Here is a 17,023-nt window from a genome sequence, read left to right on the forward strand (position 1 = left end):
AAAATTCTCAGAATTTCTTGGCACTTTAAATTTGAAACATACTAAACTTGCTTTGCTAATATTTAGAATAAATTTATTATAAGATCTTAAATTTCTTAATGATTGCTCTTCAATGAATTGTTGATGTAGCTTAAAGTCAGATATTTCTTATGGCAAAGTATTATACATAAAGTATGAAATACAAGTTTAAGTCTTGGTGTTTGAGTTTAAAGCATAAAAGTTAAAGAACTTATGTATGTACATAAAGCGTAAAATAATTTGTATATGTGTGTTGTATAATATGTATTTATGTAATGAATTAGAACATCTTTCTATTTTTTAAACTGCAATACAGTAGATTGTTAAGGAGGTGTTTGTAGCATGATGATTAAGCAGCAACATTAACATGAAAACCTAGCATATTGCATTTTGTTTTGTTGTTTTTTTTACAGTAGTGCCTAATGTCACGCCTAAAAGTTTCTCAGACTTGCTTCATTTTATCCAATAACAGAACTGATTTGGTGGATTGTTTGATGATGGGGGTGGGGGGGGGAAGTGTCAGCAGCCTTTGAGGAACACTAAAGGATCATTTATAAAGATATTAGAGACATGACCCCATTCTTAATGTTTGATAATTACTGTGTTCAAATTCAGCAGCAGAATAGTGTTGGGCTAAGCAGCTGTGTGTTTTAGGTTGGAAAGCATTGGTTAATAGCCACTTGAACTTTGCTGCCGTTTAGATGGTTGCCAGAAATATGAAAACTTAGAAGTATTCTCAAATGTGATCCTGCAAACAGTTTATTTATGTTTTTCATTCAAGTAATCCTACTAAATTGAGCATAATTACACCAAGCATTTGCAGGGTAGCGTTAGGTGGTATTCTGAGACGTTAGGATTTACATTGTCCAGCATAAGTGCAGTCGTCAGTTGATTGCATATGCCCTGTCTTTAGTACAATAGTTGCAGTTTCCTAATTTGAAGTAATTTATTCTTCTGTCTCCTTTAACAATTTCTGTGCTTGATGCATCTCTTAATGCCACCTAGGTACTGTCTATGCTTTATCTTTCTATGTGAATGTTGGGTTTTTTTTAACTGTTGACTTTCAAGCTTTCACTTGTTTATTGTCAAATTTTAAAATATATTCAACAATTCCACTTCTTGTTTGATGAATGCATTTTTAAGTGTTGCAATTTTCCATTTTATTTTTTCACATTTCTTCTCCATTCCTTCTTTATTACCACTGCCAAGTTAAATATCTTTATTTTATTTGTCTCACTCATGTTTTTCTCCATCGTTCACTTCCTTTTTTTCTGGACTCTCCATCTGAAGAGCGACTCATATATGGCAATAAAAAAGGTACAGACCAGACAGAGTAGGAATGTTTTGAAATATGACTTCATAGAACCTGGCAGCATAAGTATTAATGCAGGCAATACCGTTCTGTTGAGAGACATATGTAGCATTTTATTATTATTGCCTGTTTTAATGGGTTGTTTATAACGGCTTGTGTATTTTGTTATCAGAAGTCATATTCCAAGACATCTGTCTTTCTGTGCATGAATTTTTTTCCTCCTTTCTTCCATTCCTTTTTTTGTAAAATTTCATTCTTTTACCTATTTCTAAAATTTTATCTTTGGTCCTGCATGTGTAGGGAGCGTTCAGTTGTCTGTCTTGCTCTTTAATACGTTTATCGTGAGCATTTTTTAAGGTTGTGCATGGAATGTGTTTATACAATGTTCCAAAACCTGGTTTGTATAGTACTTTTGGTTTCCTTCAACTGAGATGTCAAAAAGGTACTTTTTGATTGTATGTGCAATTTTGAAGAAGGCTGGATACAAATGTAAAAAGAAGCCTACTAACTTAAATTCATGCTCTATTACCTGTTTTTTGGAAATCCCAGGGTAGATAATTCTGTGCAGGAAAATTCTGACCATTACTTACCTAATGATCAAATTGCTCTCTATACGAATTTGTTATTTCCAGAGAATATTTCTAATACTTGGGAATGCATTAGATTATAGAGATGTTTCCAAAGGTTATGTAAATTCTTTGGAGCATAATAGTATGAGTGTTTCAGAATTTGTTTCTTGTGCAGGCACTGGGAATGGGAGAGTTCTTTGTCATATCTCCTCTAATTTAGGGTGTAATCAAGACATTCTTCTGCAAGCAGATGCCACCTTACTGTCTTCTCTGAACTAACGAGGATTCAATGGCCACATTAGCACAGTGCTGCAGCTAAAAAAACCCAAACAGAACAAACCCCAAAACCCAAACAAACATCAAAACTATGCAAAACCAGCCTTTCTCCTTTTAAGGCACAGGGACCTTCCGGAGTTAGATATGGGCACTAGCACTGTCTGAAATCTTTTCAGCCTGTATGTTCAGCTCTGCATCAGTGTAGCCCTCAAATAGGTGTAGGTAGGCTGACAATTGAGGGACTCATAGGGAAAGATTGATGGTCCCTCATTTAGCCCTAGCCTTTTCAAAAACTCTGAAAGAGTCCCCTTCTCATTCCAGATCCTCAAGCTGTTATTTAATAGTGTTCAAAGAGAAAAGTAAAAACTTCTAGAACTTTAAAAATTAAAAGTTAAAATAAATTATTTTCAGTAAAAATTGAATGTTTCAGCCTATCCTGTTCAAAGTTTTTCCTGAGCCTTCTGTTTTGGTTTTTGTGTTTTTTTTCAATTTGGGGTCTGCAGTTCATTAAAGTTGTTCCTTTGTCTAAGAAAGCTTTACTCAGTAGTTCCTGGCTTTTTGATTTTGTTTAAATAGATTGTCAGATATTTGTCATACCCCAAGATTCTTTCATAGTGTCCATACAAAGGTTGTGTCTTGCTCCCTTTTATTTTTGTCACTACTATACATTTTCCTTCTTGTGTGATTTTGTTGTTGTTTTTTGCCCTTGTATGCCTTACCTTTTGTATTTTATTCAGTTTGGTGTTCAGGGTGGGAAGTCTATCCATTCTTGTGCAACAGAAGGGCTTGCATTCTTGCAACTGTGATCTGAGAAGGGTGACTGTTGTGCTAGAGTGTCTGTACTCTCATGTGGAAGCTAAATACTAGTGAGAAGGGGTGAAAAAAGGCTTCTTCCACAGCTGCCTTTTTTGAATGTGACTAGACAAATTTGTGGCTATGCAGCTTTCCTCTGCCCACTTCTGTGATCCTCTCTTCTACATTCCTGCAAATTAGTTTGGCAACTTTTTAATGAGTACCTTTCTCCCAGGGTTGAAGAGCAATGACATATGGAAGATCTGGAATACCTAACAGAGCTGTCTTGAGTTTGTTCACTTTTGGTCCCCTGTGGTTGAATTCAAAGTATGACTGAGTTACTCTTATCTTGGTGTGATTAATACTCTTCTTCCCCAATAGCTGAGGAGAAGTAAAGATTTTAGTTCTGATATCTCCTCATCTGCCTTTACTGTTTTAGTGGAATTGAGGAGTCAGCAAAAGGAAAGGAGGATGAGGGGAAGGGTGACTTTTATACATTGAAACAAACCAGCAACACCTGGTGATGGAGAAAGGAGCTTCAGTTTTTATAATGTCAAGGCAAGCAAAGGTGGCTCTCCTTCCCAGTCACAAGCCTTCTTTCAGAGTTTTGTCTTCACTTTTATCTGTTACAAATGGTGTATCTCTGCTCTGGAGAAATATGCAGTATTTACTCCAGATCTTTGGTATTTGTAATTTCTGCAAATGATGCAAACCTAAGATGCATGGAACGTAGGCAGTAGGGGAGGTAACACTGCAATTCTTTGGCATTTTATTTTGTGGGGTTTTTTGTGGGGATGTGTTTTGGGGAGTTGACATAAAAACAAGCAAACAAACTACTGTTTTCTCTTGGACAGCTGTGTAGGAATTAGCAACGGGGGGGGGGGGTGGCTTTAATACCTCTTTGGCTTCTATATTGGGCTGCATGCCCAATGTCTTGATATATGCAGATGTCAGTGAAGAATTTCAAGTGTAAAAGTTAGGCAAATGAGTTACAATAGTTACTACACTGTAGTGGTAGTAATTTAGATGCTTGCTAGCTTTAGGAAATCACTGTGAACATCCTAAACTTTTTTGTATGTGTTTTGTGGACACAGAGGTGATGGCGGTTTTGTTGGCATTCTGAAGCCATAATTTTATAACTTTGTGCCCTTAAGTGTTTGGGTACTGGCCTCCTGTGAAGAGTACTGAACTTAAACAGTTGTGTTGAATTCAATGCACTTTAAAATGGTGACCCTGTAAATACTCATGAGCTTGAGACTCTCTCTTATTCCATTGAAAGTAGGTACAGCTGCCGCACGGAAAGAAATAATCAGAAACAAAATTCGTGCAATTGGCAAGATGGCAAGAGTCTTCTCTGTTCTCAGGTACTTGCATGACTTCTGCATTCCTAAAACCCGTCTTATGTATATTAGGAAAACATCTCTGTTCCAGGATAATGGATGCCAAACATTTTTCAGGGACATCATTGTGCATCAGAATCTTGTTTGGCGTATTGACGCACCCCATTGATGTTTGTATTTTTGGTTAAAGAATATTTTAAAGTTATTTTTGAGACATGTTTCAAGAAATTGGAGAATGTGATCTTTAGTTTACAAGTTATTTGTCCAGCCGTTAACTATGAGTGTTGGAAAGACAATACCAAAACAGAGAGATAGAAATCAAGGATATAATAGAGGAGGTCAGGACTGTCTCGAAAAATTTGTGGCATACCAGAAAGTTAAGGACTAGGGTGTTTTTGTTTCAGGTTTTTGTTTCTTTGTTTTCAGCTTTCAAAAAATACCATCTTCTTGTACCTGTCTAGATCTAGAGATTTCATGATCACATTTACCCAAAATGTATAGTTTTCCACAGACCATAATTGTTCAAATAGGGATAATTTTTTAAAGTTGATATTTCCTGAAGCATAGACACTTCGAACAAAATTGTGGATCGTTTTATGGCACTGAGATACGTTCAGTACTTCATGAGCCATTCAGTGCTAATTTCAAAGCTAATGAGCCTGCATGTGAGTAATTGCTCAGAATTTGGTTCAGAAGTAATCAGTGTTTATAACTGCTAGGCAGAGGAAAGACTGGTATGGAATAGAAATATTTTCCCCTTTCTAGTTCGAATTTGAATTTACATTCAGTCTTGACATGCATGAAGCACAGGAAAAATAGGCTGTCCCTCTCCCCATCCCTTACTTTACTTTAATACAAGTTTTAATGAGCGGATATTTAAGGTTTTGTTATTGTTTTTTCTCATACCAGGGAGGAGAGTGAAAGTGTGCTGACACTCAAGGGTTTGACTCCCACTGGAATGTTACCTAGTGGAGTGTTGGCCGGAGGACGACAGACCCTGCAAAGTGGTAATGATGTTATGCAACTTGCTGTGCCTCAGATGGACTGGGGCACATCTCACTCTTTTGCTAACACTACACATAATGCATGCAGGGAATTTCTTATGCTTTTCAGTTCTTGTCTTAGTGGCTGATACAAGCATAGTGTTATGTGTTAATCAGGCAATGTGAAATGGATACATAACCAGGGTATAAAACTAAAAGCAAATGAGTTCAGCGGTGTCAGGCCACATTTTTCAGACTTTAAGCTTCCTTAGTTTACAGTTTTTCAGGTGGCGCAGATGCCTGAAGTGGGGTGACCTTATATATCTAGTATTGAGGCATTTGATCTTTACAGATACAAAAATTGCAATGTAATTTTGCATCATTACTTGTCTGCTTTCCATTAAAATGGTTTTATTATAGATGTGTTAGTATTTTCATTGACAATGTCAAATACTTGTTGATATTAATATTAACAGCTACAGGCGGCAGAGTTCCATATTACATACACTCCATTGATAGATTGACATGTGCTACGTTTTGTACCCTGGTAATTAATGCCAAAGTTTGTTCTCTATGTTGTTTGTCAAATGTTCTATGTATAACTGACCTCCCTGAATTGTCCTTGTAACATGCTGTTTCCTTCCTCTGCAGATGTAGCTGCTTTCTTAGATCTCTGTCTGTCTTTCTCTAGGTATAGATGTATGTCTGTATAAGTGTTAAAATTAAACCACTATCCCAGACACTTGTCTGTCTCTTGATGTAGAAGCAATGTTGTAGCACCTTGGTTTTGAGGTTTGCTGCATTTGCTGCTGCACATTGTCTGTGCATTTTGAACAATAATGTACTTGAAAAATATTCAGTAATTGTTATAAAATCAGTTGAGAATAAAGGGATTGAATTTAAAACTTGTAAATAAATCAAAATAAAAGGGTGTTATTAAGTGTGCATATATTTTTTTTGCATGAAAATAAAAAGAACTCTATACAAAATATACCTGTAATCTGGCTCATTGAATATTTTGTAAAAGGTTTTTCTTCTTTTTTTAGTTTGTTGAATCATTGGATCATATTTTTCACAAGGCCCATAAATGATTAACTAGACTTAGGGAGAATGCTATGAGATTGTACCAAATGTGTTAAAAGAATGAAGTCCAGGTTTCTGTTCACAGTGGTGGATAACTAAAATATACCAGTCTGAAACTGGACTTCCTGTCAGCAGCACTCATAACATAAATTATTCAAAGACTTTTTATTGGCCATCTTCAGTCTTTACTAGAAAGTGTAAAACTGTTGTATGGGACCACTGAATCTTATAACTAGTGAAAGATTGTGATACAAATACCACTTTTTACACAATCTATTTTCCAAGAGTAGCTGCTTTTCTCATTTTGTGATTTAGGCTGTTTATTTGAAATTTTTTGATTTTTTTTAATGTAATTTTTTTAAAGCCTTTCACTACATTTTCTATTAAACTATCAAAGCTGTTTTTTAATAGCTTTGAAACATGAATGTCACATTTCAAGTCATTTTTCAGTGGACATATAATGTCTACAAGTAATTTTATATGTCCGGTGTATGTATGTGATTGTTTTGTGAATGTCTATAACAAGAAATGGTGTGTTTCCTAATCCATCCCAACTATTCCAAAAGCATATGTTCTAGTTTTAATTTTCATTGTTTAATGAGATACTTTATTATGCTTAAAAAAATGAGTCTGCATTCCTCTCACTCATTTAACAGATTTTTATCCATGTTGCATTACAAATATCAGAGAGGATCAAACTGACTAGAAAATTTTTTTAACATAAAACATATGATTTTCTACCATTACTGAAAATGTGGGACATTTGGCAAGTATGCAAAATGTGTTTTGGTTTTTTGTGGGTGTGGTTTTTTTCTTGACTAGAACTTTTGATGGCAATATTCCTTAATGCACTACATTAATATACCTCATTTGTTTTAGTCATGTTGATTGTTCGAAATAAATCATGCCAGCTGTTAGTTCTCCTTAAATTGCAGAAACTTCTTTTTACTGATAAGAATTTTACTGTTTCAGTCTTAAAAAAGTAAAAGTTTTCAAATTATTATGCTCAATTGCAAAGCTAAAAGTAAACCAAAGATAAAATAAAACTTCACTAATTGACAGTTTTCTAAACCATCTTAATATCAGTGAATTCATATTCTTGGCAAAAATATGGTCACTGATAGTATAGTAGGATTTCTTAGTACAAATATTTAATTACTTGTTGAAGTATATTGTACTATGTTGATCAGTATACTATCAATAAACAAGCCTAGAATGAGAAAATAAATGAATATAATATTAATTGTAGTATTTCTTATTCTATTCTTTTGTTTGCTTGAAAATTCACAAAATCGACCAGTATGTTGTGAGGTTTCCAGGTTTCAGTCTTGTAAGTGCTCATTTTTCAATGGCCCATTGAGAAAAGGTCTAGTTGTGCTGGTTGCTATGAAATCTATAAGAAGCTTTGAAAGCTATAAGAAATTGCAGTGTGTATGTACATTTCTCTAGAGAGCTGGACTGAATTTTTTTATCAGGGAAAATACATATACATGCACATATATATATATATATATAAGTCACCATTAAGGCAATGCATATACAATTTTTGCATATATGCCTATTATAATTCTTAATGTCAGTAACATATTCTGTACTAGGTCTTAGCAAATGCCATTACTGTTTCAGGAATTTGTTCAGCCATACCTGCTATCTTTTGTGGGATACTGGTCATTCTCAGAGGAGAGAAGCTTGTTGGTGTTGACATAATGCAGAGTAGGGCACCAAACCCATTAGCCAGTCTAATACAAATTAAAACTGTAGTGAAAGGGTTAAGCAAAGACAAGTCAGTTAAAGAGAATTTTGGAAAAAAGTGCAAAACTGCATCCTATGGAAGAAGTCAATGTATGATTTTTTTTTTTCTGGTAATAAATAGATATATTTTTGAAAAAAAAAATCATAGGTTATTTTTTGATAGCTTTAATGTACCAGGATAAAAACAGACTTTGGGTAATCGTGGCCTTCGTATGTTTCTAAATTGTTTTTAATGTGGTTTTATTATGTTGCTTGCATTGTAGTAGCTGAAATATTAAAGACCATATTAAGTACTGTTCTTTAAAGTAGCATTTCCTAGTGACTTATTCTGTGAATATTCTGTGAACTGAATCCAACAAAATTATTTTCCAAATGGAGTTAACATCTGTTAAAAAACAAATCAGACAAACACCTAAAGCCTTTTTCAGCAACATACTAAACACAAGCTTAAATTAAAAAATTGTAAGTACTTCCATGGAAATCAGTTGAACTAGCCAAATACTTCTTACCTTTCATTGCTGCCCTTGCTATTAGTCGGAGGGGCAGTAAGATAGTTTTTTGGTTTTATGTTAGAAGTTGGCAAGGATTTTAAATCATATCTGTCCCCTAAGTAAAGCAGGGGAAGAGCTGGAATTGAGGATGGAAATGCCATTGAACCCTGTTGCTTAAAATTTGCTCTCAAATCGAGAATTTTCTGAGCAAAGACCTCAGGATTACCTGTTACGCTAGTATGATACAGTATTTATTTGAGTTTTATCAGGGTTTACAAAGAATATAGTTTTAATTTAGATGTACCTGCAAAAAAGAATCCAACAAAATTATTTTCCAAATGGAGTCTTTACGGTGTGGGTTTTATTGAGTGCTTGTATTTTCCAGTGAGTTTGTTCTTTTATGTCAAGTTGAAAATTATCTTTATCCTAACTGTGATGTATATTCCAAGATCTTTTTAGAATAATAGTACTACAAATAGAATGAACTAGGAGGAAATTTTGAAATTTATATTTATGACCAAGCTACATAATTTACAGAGATAAATCAGTATTCGTGATCTTTTCAGGAAAAGATTGAAAACAAAGACTTCACAGGTAACAGGAGATGGTGGAAAGAGGTGGTTTTTTTACATAGCTTTGTATTTGTATGGCAAATTGATTATAGTACGAAAATATATATTTGGTGACTTTCTAAAATAATTCTTAAACTAATTTATTTTTACAGTTTGAGAAAGTTTCTTTCCCTTAACATAAACACAAATAATCATCCATTCAAGTGGCTTTTTGATTTAATTCTGGGATTGCCCTTGTCTCTGTAGATTTAAGTGCAGAAAATATTTTTCTTTTTTTTTCTTTTTTTGGTACCATGGAACATGCAGTATGTAAACATTAAAATGCTGCATTACCCTTAAGTATTCCACATTATTTTAGTAGCACTTAATGCAAGTATCTAATTTTATTTATTTTTTTAGAGTATCTCAGTGGCAATTGTAATTTTATGCAACAGTGAGGTTAAGGCATAGTGTAGGCAATTGAAATGTTGCGTCTGGTTTTTGTTGGATAGGAAATGAGAAGTAATAAACTTAATTCACTTTAAAGAATTATTTTCTGATCTATTTCCATATATAGCTAGTTTCCCCAACATTTGCTTGAATACGCAGTTATATTATTTGTTGTTAAGAACATATATCAAGCACTACACAAGTAGGTTTACCACTATGTATGCTATTTTTTGTTAATATTTCTGAAATCACGGTATTAGAGGCATGGCACATAGTGAGGAAGGTAAAAAGTTGTTACCGTTATTGAAACTTAGCTGCAGTTTAGGTCGTAGTTATAAAGTGGTTTCTTTAGCAATTGTGCCCTAATAGAAAGTTATTTTGATTTTGTTATCCTAATAACCTTATGTTAAAGCTTTGAATTCTAGGGCTGTAACAATTAAAAGAGATCTTACACCTAAGAAATTACAGCAGATGTCATGGTTATTTAGTTTGAAAAACAACTAGTAGGCTAGATTTTTTTTGATATTCACGTTAATTCACCCAACCAAGACTATGTTAAATCCAGACCTCTTCCTGCTGTAGACTTTGTTGTTGATTCAACTAAACAATTTGTGAGACTTTGTAAATATGGCTTGCTGGATTTGTCTTTTATGGTTTAAATTTCACAGTTCAGTTCTCAGAGATACCCGTTTTAGCTTCGAATACCGTGAGAAATTGAAGTACTAGTTAAACCTCAGGGAGCTAAATGTAATGAGAAAAATAATTTCTTCTTATTAGAACACGACTAGTGTTATTTTTATAGTGTTGTCCTTCCTGGTAATTTAATGAAGCTCAGTAATGCATTTTAATCTTCAGAAATAGTAGTCTCAAATAGATTTTTAGTATTTCTTTTTTAAACATACCACAACTTTTAACATCAGTCAAAATTTGCTGTTGTGGTCTTAAAAAACAAAACAACAAAAACCAAAACACTTACAGAAATGTGCCTTTAATAACATCAGTTAATTAGTGTTGCTTTGATATACTTTTAGTTGATAAATTGTATTAGTTAAAATTTAGGAGTTTAACTTAAACACAATCCCCCAAAACCTTAATTATCATTTTAACTAATTGTAAACTAATCTGGCGTAGCATACTATATTAAATTGATCATTGCCTTTTCTGCTGTGCGATATTACACTCTTCATCTTTCTCATTCATTTTGCATGCATCTGCTCACTTCTGTACAGCCACTGTAGAGGCAATTGAGGCTGAAAAAGGTATGATCAGAGTCTTTGCCATTGGCAGAGATCTGTGGTGTCTGGGAGGGAATTCAAAAGTACTCTGTGTGGGTGTGTTTTACTTTCAACTTGCACAAGCAGAGATGAATCAACTGCATTGATTCATCCCTTTTACATGTAACATTCATTTCTGGCTTTAGGATTATGATTATCTTTAATATTGATATAGGGAAATTCTTGGGGATTTTTGGTCTTTTTTGTTTGTTTTTACAAAATATGCAGTAGGTTTTTGTATAATAGCATGTTGTGATACGTGGTGTTGTCTTGAAGTCCTTAAAAATGGTAGTGTTGAGTGGTTTTTTTCTGCGTTCAACTGCAAGATTTTGTTTGATTGCCGGGGGGAGGGGGTTATATGTGGAAAGAGGGTTGTTTATGCATGCCTTTTCTCATAAAATCTATTTTAATGGCTTTGAACATATTTTTTAAAAACTTTCTGTAACACATCTGGTAGTGCAAGACGTATAAATATAATGTTTTTTTCTATAGATTTTGAACATAATTTGTTGACCAAATTTATTTCCAGTATATACGCCAGCCTGCCAGTATGAAGCATATTAAAGTCCATGGATTATCAGTGCTTCTGTGCTAAATAAGTTGTATATACATGCTTTGTTAGTAGTATTGAGCAAAATGCCATCAAATTATTTGGTGTTTAGAGTATTAAACTTCAGATTGTTGTCTTTTCAGAGAGACTTTAATTTCCTCTTGCTCAATATTCAATGAAGTAAATGACAAACAGCATAGCAGTTGAGAGAGCTACCTTTGGGGTTTTTCAGATTTGGTCTTTGTTTTTTAATTAAGGAAGTCAGCTCTCCAAAAATATAAACAAGTGCTATATTCTGTTCTCACACACATGTGCAAGAGGTCCTGTTGTTGTGAGTGGAAAGCTGTCCTTAAAACTCCAAAGAATTATTTCATCCCAAAGACTTGAATCTTATTATGTGGTCAGCCATTTTCAGGTGTAAATTCAACTACAGACCTCATTCATTAAAATAAGCAGTAGCAAAAGAATACCTATTTTCTACACTTATTTTAAATACATTTGTATTTAAATGATACCATTGTTTAACCACAGTGCTAACTCGGTGATTGTGGTTGTGTCCATTTCCATCATCCACATGATTAGCACAGAATGTGAACCACATCCCACAGTTTTGCCTGCATGAAAACTGCAGGATCAGGCCATCGATGCATATGCAGGATGTAAATCCACTATTACTTTTGTAACCCATTGCTGCTTTGCCTCTACTGCACTTGCTGTGCTGCTTAGATCTTACTGACATTCCACCGAAGAGAAGGGGGATGTTAAGATAAGCCTGACACACCGGGCAGCAAAAGCAGTTGGTGTTGATAGCTGACCACGCCAGGGACATGTGGAAGCAATCAAGTGGGCTTAAACCCCTTGATTCCTACTTGCAAAATATTTGCCATACTTTGTTCTTTTCGTTACAAACTGAAATTGTGATTGCCGTTGAATGTTTCAGGAAAGCAGGTTAGAGAAGCTTTTACTAATACAGATGCAGAGCCATAAGTTTCTTTGGCTGATTTCTTACCTGTTTTTAAACATCATTTGTTAGAAAAAGTATATGCTTTCAACTTATTTTTCCATTACTGACATATCAAATTTGCATTTTGTTAAGCAATACGAGGATTCTCTCCGCAACATAAAATCTGCAGTTTTGAAGAAGCAAAAGGTTTGGATAGGATCAATGAGAGAATGCCACCAAGAAAAGATGCTCTTCAGCAAGATGGTATTAATACTATAAACACAACAAATGCCAATGGAAACAATGGAACTGGCAACAACAATGCACAGTGACCATGTCAGCTTCTGGTTTACTCACTCATGTCTTGCCTGAGAATTCCTAGATTACTGCTTTTTGATGTGACAACAGATGAAATAGCCAGGGGGATCGCTTGAAGTGACTACTTAATGTGAGGTGGAAAACCATCTGACTTGATCCCACTGAAGACAGACCGTCATGCTTTTGAGACAACAGCCCCTCTCTTGACATGGTGACCCAGCCTCCTGGGAGTGTGCCTCACCAATTTACACCAAGTCCCTCACTGGCTGCGGAAGCTTCAGAAGAGATCTGGGGAAAGAATTGGGCTGTTATCACTAAAGCACATCTAGACTAGCATCTTACGCTTATCGTTGTCAACACTTTTGAGTTTACAAATGGGATTTTTCTTTCAGTAGAGGTAGTTTGTTTGTTTGGTTTTTTAAATCAGACTTTCAAATACAACCCTAAGAGCTAACTATTTATTAATGGACATCGGTTTCATGAAATGTCTTTAAAACAATAGATTAGAATGGTCTTAAAATATCTGAGGCTGCAAAAACTGTCTTTTAAATAGACAGAAAAAAATGCCAAAAAAAAAATCTCAGTTGGTCATTCTGTAAAATGCTGACCTCAGGTTTACTCCTTAGATGTTGCTAATTCTATATTGTATTCACTGTATTTTTTAGTTACAGCTTATCAGAAGATTTCCATGTAGGAATGTTTATTACTTGAACACAGATTTAAAAAAAAAATATTTAATTTAGAAACTTTTTTGCCCAGCTTTTTCAAGACTCTTCCCCACCTTGAATTTAAAAAAAAAATAATATTATATATACTAATTTTAAAAGTAAGAAAAATATGGAAGTGTTAATTTTAAGGTACTTTTAATTGAACTTTGTACATTGTTTAAGTAAATTTTGATTCATATCAAGTCTGTAAAGCTTGGCATTGTATTTTGTGTATGCATGTTTTCATTTTGCAAATATTTAATATATAGACCTATGATGTACATCTATAGGTTACTTAGATGTTATGGGTACTTTTAGTTTATTGTATTACGGTTGCATAAATAGCTAATAATCACTGGGCTGAATAGCTGCAAGCTTTTTATTATTTTTAAGTCTGTAAAGGAAATTGAAACTGTATCGGACATACTTTTTGTTTAGGCAAAGCAGTGCATAAGCAATTGCTCTGTTCAACTGCTAAGGCATTAGTGAAAGTGTAAACTCGAGACTGCATGTATTTTGGTATCTACAGGACTGCTTGGTTAAAATAAAAATTGAAGCCCTGTGCTAATTTGTTCACAAATAATGGACTGTACTGATTGCCACTGTACTTTGTTATATATTTTGATATTTGCTACATGTCCTTCTCATCCCCTGGCACACAACTTGAAACTTACGTCACTAGAGTTCATCTCCCCCCCTTTTTTTTGTTTGCCATGAAGTACAATCTGTACATACCCCTAAGTTGGAAATTTTATGCATGTTCTGAACTATTCAAGTATTTTATAAACAGTAGCACACAATAAATTTTGTGCATGGGCTGCGGCTCCTATCATTGTGTATTGGTTTTATTTGGCATACTTAGGTCTAATCTGACCTTGAAAATTGTTTAGAAATAGTCTTCAAAATTTAAGCTATTGAAAATACAGCCTAAAAGGTTAGATTTAGCTTGCAGAGAGCTAGTAAATGCTATTTAATTTAAATGTTATTCCTGCTTTTTTTTTTCGCTTTTGAGTTCTCTCTCATAAATAAAACACCTAGATATTTTCTCTGTCTGCTAATCTGGACATCCATTGTTGGTTTGTGCAACCATGTAGGAGCAGGGTTAGTTGTTTCTAGAAAGGCTGTTAAGTATGGCTACGTTTTGTGTGTTCGTTTGAACTAAACATTCAAGACTAGTGAAGTGTGTTGGGCTTTTTGGGCAGAGGGGGAGGACTGTTTGTTTTGACAGTCAATACAGATACATGATTTAGTCTTTTTGGTATATTCTTTTTAAAGTAAGGACGAGCTGCTGAACAGGATGAGAATTAAGATAAAAATAAGTGACACGTTGCTAATGGAATTTTAATGTTTGATTTTACTTTATTGCAGATGCATTCTAATTGGAAACTATTCTCAAAGTTTGAGTGCAGAAGATCAAGTTAAAAAATGGTAAGTTTTTTGGTTTTTTATGAAGTACCCCCATACTTGCGAGCTGTACAGTCTGCACATGGTGTTGTATTAGAGCAGAACAAACATGTGTTACTAAGTGTGACTGAAATCTTACATGATGAACGTTACAATGGTGCGTTCCTCGGAAAATTTCTTAACCTCCCAAGACAGTATGTTTCATGACATGATACTCGGATCTTGGCTGTGATTAGTATTCTGACTAGTTGGAGCTGTGGATGTGAAGAAAAATAGAGATTCAATCTGTGTCTGGAAAGAACTCATTGTGATTGGAGAGAAGTGGTTCTGATACTTGTGTGGCAGTAAGTGCCCAGCTGCAGCAATGCTTGCTTCCTTGAGGATTCCCTTGCAGTATGCGTTGTCTGTAGTAGTTTTTGCCAGATATGAAGGCAGATCTGCAATGAAGGAAAATTTTTTGGGCGGTTATTGACCTGATTTCTCGTACTGTGTGTCTCCTGTCAGCCTTTAAGCAAGTAGTCAGGTAACAGGATTACGTCTGTGAGTTTTCTTTGTTTGGAAAGCAGGTACTTATTTTTTGCTACTGTGTTTCTGAAAGGTGGAGTCTGGAGCTGTCTCTAATTCCTCTTATTGTTGGGGAGAAGAAACTATATCCTCCCTCCCAGAAAACGGTAAGTAGTTTGCATTGCTTGTTTTATGCTTTCAGCGTTTTAAGGAGGGGGGAGAAAAAGTCTGTGTGTCCTTAGTCTGTTCTTGGGTAGGGATGGGAGAAGGCTTGGAAATAGCTCCGTCAGCCACAGGAGATGGTAGCAAAAGCTGCAAGAGGCGTGGTTGGCTTCTGGTTTGAGTTGGAGCCGTAAATGCTGCCCTGTCCTGGGCTCAGCAGACACTGTTGTGGGTCCCGGGGAATAGGCCCTGAACTGCTGGATTAAACCATCATCTGTTGTGCTCTTACCTGTAGGGCACCGGCAGGGAGGAGGAGTATTCAGGCGTGGGCTGGGGATTCTGACTGTTCTGCGCAGTGTAAATGCATTTTAGTGAAACTGAGAAGCAGAAGTACAGAAAGTGCCCGAGTAGGGTTCTTGGTGGCTTATTTTACAGCAGGGACTTGTGCTGTTGAGAAACTTGCTGCCACCTGGTGAGCCAAACAGGGAAGATCAGCCTAGTTCACAGAGCCTACCTACATTTAGTTTAATGGCAAACACGCAACTTCACCGCCCAAAATTATTTATAGTGTTAAACAACAGCTTCCCTTTCAAAGCTTATTAAATTCCAATTGTGAAAAAAATTGCTACAGTCTTATCTATTGAATTGTGAAGAAGAAGATTGGCCTCTTTAGCAAAAAGATAAACAGTTGCGACTGGGGCTGTTTTTCTCTTAGGAGGAGGTAGGTCTCTTCTGGTTTGAGTCTGAACACTTTTTGAGAGGAACAGTCTCATAAACAGCTTTCTGTTTTCTAACAGTCTAGAAACAGCATTGTATTAGTTACATATAAAAATTAGGCTTTTTAGATGCAGGATAGACAGTATCTGTTCATTCTTTCCTTGCCTACTTTTTGTTACAGTTTCATTATCAATCATTCAATTTGTGTTACCCATTCAATGACAGGTATCTTTGTTACTAGAATGTAATGAAAATAACTTTTTGCTGTGAAACAGGTGAATATCACTAGGACATAGAACCCTATTCATCTGGTCATTTTCTCATAGTAGTAGGATATACAAGCAAGACTTAGTCAACATTCTGCTTTGAATGACAAGTGAAGTGGTGAAGATTTTTTAGTCACACAAAACAATGTAGATGCACTAATATGCTTTAATTATTAAATGGTAAGCTTCTTCACTTGTAAGGAAGTTTGCTCAAGAGCAAAGAAACAAGATCCAAAGCTTATGAGAATCTTGGGTCAAGCTGGGAGAGCTGCTGACAGCTGTGTATATCACAGTGGATACCTGCACCAAGGGTGACCAATGTAATGCAGAGTGGAATGTCTTTTAGTCTCCCCAAATCAAATTCTATCTATTGTTCACATTTGGAATATTTAGTTTTAATCTGACCCAGGAATTTTAAACCGGTTTGTATTTCTGAGTTTAATGTGAGAAAAAGTTTATAGTTTAAAGTCAGATTTAGGTTGACAAGTGAAATGCTTGGTAGACTTGGTATCTATTATTGTTTTGTAAGAACCTTTACGTACGTGCTGTGTAAGAGTGAAA

General features: G+C 35.0%; 1 protein-coding gene across 9 annotated transcripts in view; it reads left to right on the forward strand.

The window, feature by feature from the left end:
- Positions 1 to 17,023, forward strand: part of PPP3CB (protein phosphatase 3 catalytic subunit beta) — a 50,599-nt gene that overhangs the window by 29,528 nt on the left and 4,048 nt on the right. For 2 of the 9 annotated variants that reach the window (XM_069796364.1, XM_069796371.1), the window contains exons 11-15: positions 1,309 to 1,335; positions 4,247 to 4,331; positions 5,217 to 5,314; positions 10,847 to 10,876; positions 12,538 to 14,238. In XM_069796364.1, the coding sequence (XP_069652465.1) occupies positions 1,309 to 1,335; positions 4,247 to 4,331; positions 5,217 to 5,314; positions 10,847 to 10,876; positions 12,538 to 12,716 (419 nt within the window). In that variant the 3' untranslated portion in view covers positions 12,717 to 14,238. Of the gene's footprint in view, positions 1 to 1,308; positions 1,336 to 4,246; positions 4,332 to 5,216; positions 5,315 to 10,846; positions 10,877 to 12,537; positions 14,239 to 14,777; positions 14,838 to 15,411; positions 15,485 to 17,023 lie in introns of those variants that run through there. The other 7 variants (XR_011326849.1, XM_069796365.1, XM_069796368.1 and 4 more) reach the window with 7 other exon arrangements.

Source organism: Haliaeetus albicilla, chromosome 11, assembly GCF_947461875.1.
Source record: "Haliaeetus albicilla chromosome 11, bHalAlb1.1, whole genome shotgun sequence".
Classification (NCBI taxonomy): Eukaryota; Metazoa; Chordata; class Aves; order Accipitriformes; family Accipitridae; genus Haliaeetus; species Haliaeetus albicilla.